At 42.1% G+C, this 10,440-nt stretch overlaps 1 protein-coding gene across 1 annotated transcript; it reads left to right on the plus strand.

The window, feature by feature from the left end:
- Positions 1-4,491: 4,491 nt before the first annotated feature.
- On the plus strand, positions 4,492-8,423 carry LOC135262574 (uncharacterized; the record flags this gene model as incomplete). Its single annotated transcript, XM_064349583.1, has 3 exons — positions 4,492-5,129; positions 7,724-7,838; positions 7,956-8,423. Coding segments are annotated over 3 exons (1,221 nt in total), but the record flags the coding sequence as incomplete, so codon positions are not given.
- Positions 8,424-10,440: the final 2,017 nt, after the last annotated feature.

The following is a 10,440-nucleotide window of genomic DNA, read 5'->3' on the forward strand; positions in this document are numbered from 1 at the left end:
GGTCGCAATATTCCCTTGAGATGGGACACCTTGTTTGAAAGCTTTACAAAAATCTGATTTTTGATTCATATGATCTCGCCAAACTAGCACAAACAGGCTAAAACTAGGCACCAAAATATAGGCTATGTGTCAGAGAAATGCACTGCGTATATGAAGCATTCAATTGAAAATAAAAGAATGAAAATTAATGTGTTTTTGTTCCAACAAATAACCTACCCAAAAGGATATGGCAGTCTTTCAGTTTCTCCAGATAGGTACATAAGACAAGTGTCAGCCAAAACCAACAATGCTCATTTAAGCTACAAGAAAAGGCCAAAAAAGCCTCATTGTATTGAGGGATTTTTCTCTCTCTCATTTTCCACAACCAATTGTGAGAGAAATGTGGACTTCCTTTTTCTTTTTTTAATTCTCTCCCTTATTTGGAATGTCCAATTATTTACAGCAGTGGTCCCCGCTGCCAATTTGGGAGCGTGAAGACATCCAAGGTTCTCTTCCGAAACAAGTACTGTCCCCAGCCTGCTTCTTTTCAGAGCACAGCCCACAGAAAAGAACGCACAGAGTCAGAATCGGAGGATCAAATACATTTCATGTGCGGCTTTAGCAAGCAGTCCCTGGGCACCAGACCGACCAACAGGGGTCACTATAGAGCAATGAAACACAGACCCCTAACTAACTGAATCCTCCCATCCCTGGGCAATGCAATCAGCAGTTGCATGTCACCTTGTGAGCTTACCAGCCACAATTGCACAAAGGCACCATTCGGATTTGATAAAGAAAGATTTTGCTTGCTATTGCTCATATAGACAGTGATTGGCACCTTACTCACTGATTCATACGTAAAATACCATGTATTCACAAAAACATCCAATCAATATCTTGACTTACATTGCAGAAGAATAATAACATGGCCATTGTTTTGCATTTATCACTAAACGTTTTTTGCAGAGAGAAAATAGATACCGGATTTCAATACATAAAGGAATCTGAAGGTGTGAAAATGAGATGCAAACATAAAACCAATCTATTTCTTTAAATCTGCCTTTTTAAAAAAGGCAAAGGTAGTGGTCCCACAAGCAGATAGGATTTTTAATAATGTTCATACCTTGCATTGAATAGCACAAGTTTAGAAAGGTAAAGCAAAATAGGTTTAAAACTCACAGAATGATTCCCTAAATTGCAAACATTTTCCACTGTCAGCTTTTTTTTCTTTTTTTTTTGCCACTGCATGTGTAATTTAGAGTATGTCCACTGGGCAGATCTTTACACAGAATGAACACAATAATATAATTTGTTGTATTAACACAGTGGTAACCCACTCTGTTCCTGGAAATCCAATATTCTGTCTATTTTCATTTCAAACTAAAATCATTGTCCATGTTGGCTGCAATGACACCGCCCGTAGGCAGTCTGTGTTGACGACAGCTGATTTTAAAGACCTCTTTAGCTACTTGCGCACCACAGGATTAGCGGTGTTCGTGTATGGCCCGATCCCAACACTGGCTCGTGGAGCTGAGCGGTTCAGCCGAATCCTCAGTCTCCACACCTGGCTGCTTTCCGCCTGCAGAGACTTTGACCTGGGTTTTATTGACAATTTTAACCTATTTTGGAACCGTTATTCTTTTTATAAGCCCGACGGAATACATCCCAACAAACTGGGCAGCAGGATGCTAGCTGCTAATTTTCAGCATGCTGTGCAAACTGCCACATGGGACTGACGGTTGTTTACACCACACACCCCCCTCCCGGCCTCTTCTTCCCCACCCTCAGTGGTAGCTCAAAATCCCATCTCACTCACCAATGCCCCCGTTGGGCTCCAGCGGTCATTGATTTCTCGACTACACCGCACAAGACAGCCCAACTACAGGCTATGTCCTCGTTGGCGCGGAGTGAATCACCGCAACCTGCGGCCTCTGGGGCGGGCTCCTCGGTCAGCTGATGCCGCGGACCTGCCGATCCCCACCAGGATTGGCCTGGTGAATGCCAGATCGCTAGTGAACAAGACCTTCATCCTGAAGGATTTCTTCTCATCACGAGGATTGGATTTTCTCTGTGTGACTGAGACGTGGCTGGGTGTTGGTGAGTCCAGCGCTTTCACTGAACTTTTACCTGATGATTGCTGCTATTTTAACTCCCCACGGTCCTCTGGCCGGGGAGGAGGAATAGCCACGGTCTACAAAAGTCGCTATAAATGCAAGCAGCTATCACCTCCAACTTCATTCAGCAGCTTTGAACTGTGTTTATTTGAGCTGGGTCGCCCTCACATCGTATTGTGCGCTGTGATCTACCGGCCTCCTAAATACAATAAGGACTTTTTAAATGACTTTTCGGAGTTCCTGGGTGAAATCATGCCCAAATACGACGTGTCCTTATTGTTGGTGATTTTAATGTTCATGTGTGTTGTCCTGATAAGCCAATGGCGAAGGCCTTTTTAAACCTCATTGACTCTTTTAATCTTGTGCAGTCTGTGTCTGGACCCACACAAGAGCGTGGACACACACTTGATCTTGTTTTATCATATGGTCTGCCTGTTTTTAACCTAGAACTTTGTTCAGCAGTATTCTCTGATCATATGCCTGTATTGTTTGAGGTTGCTCTTGCCTGTAATACAGTTAAACCTGCCGCTGTTACTCGGCGCTGTCGCATCATTAACCCCTCCACTGCTGCTCAGTTTTCTGCCGTTTTCAGTCATAACACCGTCATTCCTGAGTCTGTGTGCAGTACAGAGGAGCTTAGCTCATGGCTTCACTCCACCTGCCAGACCGTTTTAGATAATGTGGCTCCATTAAAAACCAGGCAGCCTAAAAGTAGATCTGAGCCCTGGTTAAATGATACTACTCGTGCTGTCCGACGTGAGTGCCGTAAATCTGAGCGCAAGTGGAAAAAGGACAAACTACAGGTGTCCTTTCAAATGTTAAGGGACTGCTTGGCGTCATTATCAGACAACTGTGAAAAATGCCAAAAGGGAACATTTGTCTAGTATCATCATGTCTAACTGTCACAAACCACGTGTTTTGTTTAAAACCATTGACTCAGCTCTTAATGCTCGGCAGACTGTCAGTACAGAGGCGTCCCCTGCTGCTTGTGAAAAATGTCTTCACTTTTTTACTGATAAGGTCTCTTCTGTGAGAGCTCTCATCACACCTGCTGATTATGACCCTTCAATCTCTGTCACCTGCTCTGCTGTTTTGGACCAGTTTGAGCCTGTGACTCTGTTTTTCTTACAGGAGATTGTTGGTCAGTTGAGGCCCTCAGGTTCTCCAAATGATGCTGTACCTCCTCGACTATTTAAAGAGGTTTTCCCCACTGTTGGAACCTCTGTTCTTACTGTTTAATAGCAGTTTGTCCTCGGGTGTGGTCCCTGTATATTTTAAACATGCAGTTGTTCAACCCCTGATTAAAAAACCTGGGCTAGATCCTGCTGCTCTTAACAATTTCAGGCCGATCTCCAAACTGCCTTTTATTTCAAAAATCCTCGAGAAGATTGTTTACAGTCAGTTAATGGCCTTTTTGAAAGACAACAATATTCTCGAGGTTTTCCAATCCGGTTTTAAATCTCTGCACAGCACCGAGTCAGCTCTTTTAAGAGTTTTTAATGATATCTTTTTAGCCACAGACTCTGGTGATTGTGTTATTCTTTTGCTTTTAGACTTAACGGCTGCATTCGATACAGTGGACCATGAAGTCCTGATCTCTCGCTTGGAGCAGTGGGTGGGCATCAGGGGCATGGCACTGGAGTGGTTCAGGTCGTACCTAGCAGACCGAACCTTCTGTGTCAGCCTTGGCGACTCTGTGTCCTCCTCTGCTCCTCTCTCGTGTGGGGTCCCGCAGGGTTCGGTCCTGGTCCCTCTTTTGTTTTCTTTGTATTTGCTCCCACTCGGCTCCATACTTAGGAAGCATGGGATTTCCTTCCACTTTTATGCGGATGACAGTCAAATCTATGTCCCTCTTAAAAAGAAAGACGCTTACTCAATCACTGCCTTAGTTAAGTGTCTTGACGACATAAAGGCCTGGATGTCTCTGAACTTTTTAAATTTTAATGAGAAGAAGACTGAAGTGATGGTTTTTGGTGGCACCGCTGGGACAGCCCTTCCAGATCTGGGCTCTTTGGCCCAGTATGTCAATCCAACCATCACAAACATTATATTATTACATTACATTACAGGCATTTGGCAGACGCTCTTATCCAGAGCGACGTACAACAAAGTGTATAACCATAACCAGGAACAAGTATGACGAAACCCCTAGAGAGAAGTACCGGTCCAAGTACAGGGAACAACCGCATAGTTCAACTTGGACCCTGATGGTTAAACTGATTAACACTAACAACGAGAGCGGCAACAACGCAATCTATGGAAAAATAAAAATAAAAATACAAGTAGTCGTTAAGACAGTTGATGCGCCTAAGTCACCTATGAAACAGCTGCCTAGTTACAACCCTAAGTTTAGTCATTTACAGGGGGGAAGGGAGGGATGGGGAGAGGTGCAGCCTGAAGAGGTGGGTCTTCAGTCGTCGTTTTAAACCTCGGGGTAAAAGTGGATGCTGACCTCAAGCTTGACAGCCAAGTCAGGGCGGTTGTTAAATCAAGTTTTTATCATTTGAGGCAGCTGGCCAAAATAAAGCCAATTCTTTCAAGGCAACAGTTCGAGATTGTAATCCATGCCTTTATCACCACTCGGCTGGATTATTGCAATGCCCTCTATGTGGGGGTTAGTGCTTCCTCCATCTCCCGTCTCCAGATGGTTCAGAATGCTGCGGCACGTCTTTTAACCGGCACACGCAAGCATGAGCACATTTCCCCCATTTTAGCCTCACTCCACTGGCTGCCCATACACTTCAGGATTCATTTTAAAATTATTTTATTTGCTTTTAAATCCCTGAGTGGTCTTGCCCCGCCGTACCTCTCTGAGCTTCTACACCCCTACACACCTACTCGCTCTCTCCGGTCAGCTGATCAGCTGCTCCTGAGAGTGCCTAAAACTAAGCTGAAGCTCAGAGGGGACCGCGCCTTCGCTGTTGCAGCTCCAACACTATGGAACGACCTGCCTCAGCACATCAGACAGGCCTCCTCTCTGTCTGTTTTTAAATCCCTCGTAAAAACCCACCTCTTCTCCTTGGCTTTTGACTCTTAGTAAGACAGTGACTTTATTTTATTTTATTATTTTATTTTATCCTTTATTTTATTCCTCATTTTATCCTATTTATTTTATTTTATTTTTTTCCTATTTATTTCTCCGATTGTATGACTGTTACCTATATGACTATAGCTATGATGTGTTTCAGAAAGCTATGATGTGTTTATTTTGCAATGTATTTATTTTTTCTGTACAGCACTTTGGTCAGCCATGGCTGTTTTAAAGTGCTTAACAAATAAAATTGGATTGGATTGGATTGAAACTCTGCATAGACTACAGCACGGTAAAATCACCCCTTGGTCTGGGGCAGTTTCTCATGGTTGGGCTAGGCCCCTTTAATTCCAGTGAATATTCATATAGAAATGGTTTTGTTGAGAATGGTGTGGAAGAACCTGACTGGCCTGCACAGAGCCCTGACCTCAACCCTATCCAAAACCTTTGAGATCACTTGGAAAAGCCAACTTCCAGGCCTAATCGCCCAATCAGTGCCCGACCACACTAATGCGCTTCTGGCAGAATGGAAGAAAATCAATGCAGCAATGCTGCAAACTCTAGTATAAACCTTCCCAGAACAGTGGAGGTTCTTACAGCAGCAAAGAGTGGGCCAACTCCACATTAAGGTCCATAATTTTGGATGTCAGGTGTCCATATACTTTTGGCCACATAATTACAAATCAATCGAAAATGTCTAAATTGTGCATTGCCGTAAATTAAAACATTTCACTTAAAATCAACTGTTTTGACTCATGAAACTCACTTTTGCATCATTTTTCAAGTTAGAATTACGATGAAAAATTAAGTGATAATACATATTGTGCAGCTGAAAATAGACTGTGATATCAAATAGCCTAAATCTCTTCCAATTATGCCACTAAATACACTCTTTAGCCAAATTCACACAGGACCAGTTTTACCCCAGAATGTCCGGCAATGTCGTTTTTACACATTTATGATGGTAACTGCAGCAGAGAATATGGGATACAAGAATGATACAACTTTTTTACCCATCAGTGCAATGTTTTGCCAAACCTTTGATGGAAGCCTGTATCTCAACCTTGCAAACAGGAACCAAACACTCAAATGCATCTGCATAGAAGCTACTTGTACAAGACACTTCTTCCAATTATTCAGAATCTTTTAATTCTACCAGCAACTGTTCTGGACGCAACTCATTTTTTCTTCCCTCTTTTGTTTTTGGTGAAGTCGCACACAGATTCAAAACACTTGAGATTGTGCAGTGGCTGGAAAATAACAAATGATGCTGGTCATTAAACCAGGGTGCGTTAATTGAGTCTTTTAAGTACTATCATATAGATAGCAGGAATGCGATATTTCCTGTTTTCAATCTGTCCACTGAAGAAGTGGGAAAGACATGTTTATTAATTCAATGCTTGCCCCTCTAGCAACAGCATACCTAGCAGTGCTAGCTACTTCAGATCCAATCGTGAGCATGTTTGTTTCGACTGCAGGAGACAATGTGAATTCTCAAAGTTCTCAATTGCTGCCTGATATCCACATGCTGATTTTCTTGAAAAAAGCATGTTCTTATCCCAAGCTAGAAACAGAAAATCAGTCTAGTGATTGAAGATTCTTAAGATTTTTATTTTTATTTTAAAGGCCCAGGAAACTGGCTTCAAATTGTGGTTACATTCCCCAGAAGTGACGATTGATTGTCTTCTTAATATTTCTTTCAAGTTTTTAACCAAATTATTACCATTAAAATGTATGGTACGAATATATAATAAGAAATAATGAGGCTGTGTCAATAGCTAATGGGTTATTGCAAGCGAGTGTGTCATCTAATCACGCGTCAGAGCGCATTGTAGTTATTTTCACCACCGAATTCTTATGGACAGGCAACCTCGCTAGATAAAGTCTTGTAGTAGGAATAAAATAAGAAAATGTAATTAATTTACTGAGAATAGATACTAAGAAATAATAATAAATTAATAACAACAATAATAATAATATTCATAAAAATACATGTTTGAAACTGGAAAACTGATTTTTTTTTAATTAATTTTTAATTAATTAAAAAAGAAATGAAATGAGATGGCTGGAAAAGAAATGAGTAAAAGCAAGGTGTGGAGTTATTTTGATTTCACACACTTAAAGATGGTGTTAATATATTTATTTAATTTAATATCATCTTTTACTTTTTTTATCTAAAAAGTTTTTTGTGTGTTTATTTTTATTTGTTTGCTTATAAGTTAAATGTTCTTAAATATAGAAACTTTAATAAAATGTAAGTTTTTCAAATTGATTTGAAAATGTTGCATTTTTTGAAAAATATCGGTCAAAAAATCGGTAATCGGTGGGCTAGGACGTTCCAAAATCGGGATCGGCATCGGACCCAAAAATCTGGCATCGGTCAGGCTCTAATTTCAAGTCCACCTCACAAAAATGGGCACTACAAATATTAACTGCTGGTATTACTGCAATATTGCAGTGCCCAATGTCTTCCAGAAATTAAATCCATTTCTTGTGGGTCTCTTCATTTTTTGGAAAAGAACAAAGCATATTGGGATGGCAGGTATGCCATCTCACCAAGTTATGCCTTGACAGGGCAGCATGCCTCATACCTATACAGCACCGAGAATGTGTCACTTTTCAGGGTTTCCTACGGTTTCCTGCCGGGCGTTCCCTCTCCCTCTCGCTCGCTCGCTCGCTCGGCATCTTCCTCCCCCTCCCCCTCCCCCTCCGCGGTGCGCCCCCCCCCCCCCCCCCTCCGGCGCACCCTGCTCAGGGCTGATTGCGAACTCGGGGGAGATCTACCTGAAGATCGAAAGAGAGCCCCAGATTTTCCCCGTTGATCTCCCCAGACTCCCCGCCCGACCTTCCGGGGACCCGGTTTCACCCAGGCCCCCATGACTCCCTGCTCAACCTTTGGGGGACCCGGCCACACCCATGCTCCCGTGACTCCCCACCTGACCTTTGGGGGACCCTGCCACAACCACGCTCCCGTGACTCCCCACATGACCTTTGGGGGACCCTGCTACACCCAGACTACCTCGTCTCCCCGCCCGACCTTAGGGGGACCCGACTACACACAGGCTCCCGTGACTCCCTGCTTGACCTTTGGGGGACCCGGCTACACCCAGGCTCCTGTGAAGCCCTGCCCAACCCCTGGGAAGACAGGAATTACTCAGGCTCCCGTGACACCCCACCCGACCACTGGGGGACCCGGCTACACCCAGGCTCCTGTGAAGGCCCGCCCGACCCTTGGGAAGCCAGAAATCACACAGGCTCCAGTGACTCTAGGCTCCCAGTCTCCAGGGTCCCCCCCATAGCAACTTGAGAATACTCCAGGCAATGAAGCCCAAGCAGCTGGAGGTGGTGGAGTTGGAGGCGGGTTCGCGATCGGCTCTGGTGGTGTTGTGTTGGGGGGGGGGGGGGGGGTGGTGGTTGTGCTGTGGGGTGGGGGGGTGGGTGGTGAGGGGTGAGGGGTTGTCCGGTGTGTGTGCATTATTATAATAATGATAATAATAATAGGGTTCCTACTTCGTAATCGTAATCCACAAGTTTTTCTTACAGGGTTACTTTGCATTTTTACACACAGGTCCGCTACACTACTTATCACAAATTAGGTGCTAAACTTGGCCCCCCCCAAAATTTTGCTTTGCCTCCCAATCACACCAGTCTACATCTGGGACTGACTACGAAGTATGAATGTATATTTATTTTTTGCTTTATCTAAGAATCATTTAAAAATATTTTCTGGTGAATGCAAAGGAATTCTGATCATTTGATAATTTGCAAAAAAGGATTAAAACAACACACAAGCAAAGAATTCATTAATTTCAATTTCCTGGACCTTTAAATTAGGTTTTGGTGACACTGGCCAAATAGGGTGTTAAGAGAATATTAGTCCAACCAAGTTCAGATATTTGAACTTTATTGTAATGAGGCCATTTCTGTTGAGAATTTGAATTATTTTATTTTCATTATATTGCTGTTTACTTTTATTTAGACATTGTATCTGTTTTAAAAGCTTTTTTATTTCATTCAAGAGATTCTATTTGCATTTGCACTGAAAACTATACATTTTCTTAACAAAATAAAAAAGAAATGGTTAAATGTTTAAGCATTGTTTTTGTACACTTGACTCAGGAATAAATGACTCTTCAACAGTCTTTTGAAAAAACATTGTGAGTATCAAATCGTGAATGTATTGTGTATCAAAACAAATTGTGAGCAGAGTGTATTGTTAATACACTCTAATGGTGAGAACGAGTGCAGCAGAGGGGGTGCAGTGTTCACAGGCACTGTCAGGGAACCCAAAACCATCCTGCACTCTGCACTTTGAAAAGGATCAAGCTTGCCAGGCAACTTGATGAGTGTGAAAATCAACTGCAGAGTGCATATGTTACATCTGTAGTTGCTATTGCAGGCAAAGTAATTAGACTAATACTTGAAAAACAACATACAAAAATGCAAGCTGATTCGAAAACCAGTGCTACCCAATGTTTCCTAAATTGTTTCAAGTAACTTGGCGCTGTGTGTACAAGTATACAGTACATTAATTGGGCAAATACATGTGTGGATAGGTTTTCAAGAGTCAAGATTGATTTAGGCTAATAGGCCTCAATATGTCTATTTTTATCTGTATACATGTGTTTATCCACCCAGCCTTTCTGTAGCGTGAATGATTGTATGTTTCTTGGCGCTTCCGTGCCGCAACTAAAAAAGGCGTCAGACACATTCCAATCCATTGCTCAGCTTAGCAGAGAATCCAAATAATAAATACGACATTGAAAAAAATAAAACAAAAAATGAAATATCAACTCGCCATCCCTGCTACCTGCATACTGCATGCAGAGTACCGTATTATTTATTTAGACATTGGCAGACAACAGCATAAATTGCATCTTTTGTTTATATTCAATATTAGTAATTGCAGTGAGAAACTGCAGCTGTAGACACAAGAAGTTTGTTATATTATGGTAGCAACAGAACAAAACGGACTAGGCTATATATATATATATATATATATATATTTACCGTCATTGTTTTATTATACCAGCATGTTTTTGCGCGTTTGCAGAGAAACTGAAATACTACCAATAACAATGGTTTGGCTATTTCTCAGCATAATGAGGGATTCAAAGACTAAACAAACTCACCCGATATTGTCTTCAAATGGATCCATGCTAAAGAAAAGTAATTATTCATCCTCTCAAAAAGCTTTTACTAACAGACTTTTAGCAGCAAAAAAATGAAATATCAACTCGCCATCCCTGCTACCTGCATACTGCGTGCAGAGTACCGTATTTATTTAGACATTGGCAGACTACAGCATAAATTGCG

Source organism: Anguilla rostrata, chromosome 9 (genome assembly GCF_018555375.3).
Source record: "Anguilla rostrata isolate EN2019 chromosome 9, ASM1855537v3, whole genome shotgun sequence".
In the NCBI taxonomy this organism is placed as follows: domain Eukaryota; kingdom Metazoa; phylum Chordata; class Actinopteri; order Anguilliformes; family Anguillidae; genus Anguilla; species Anguilla rostrata.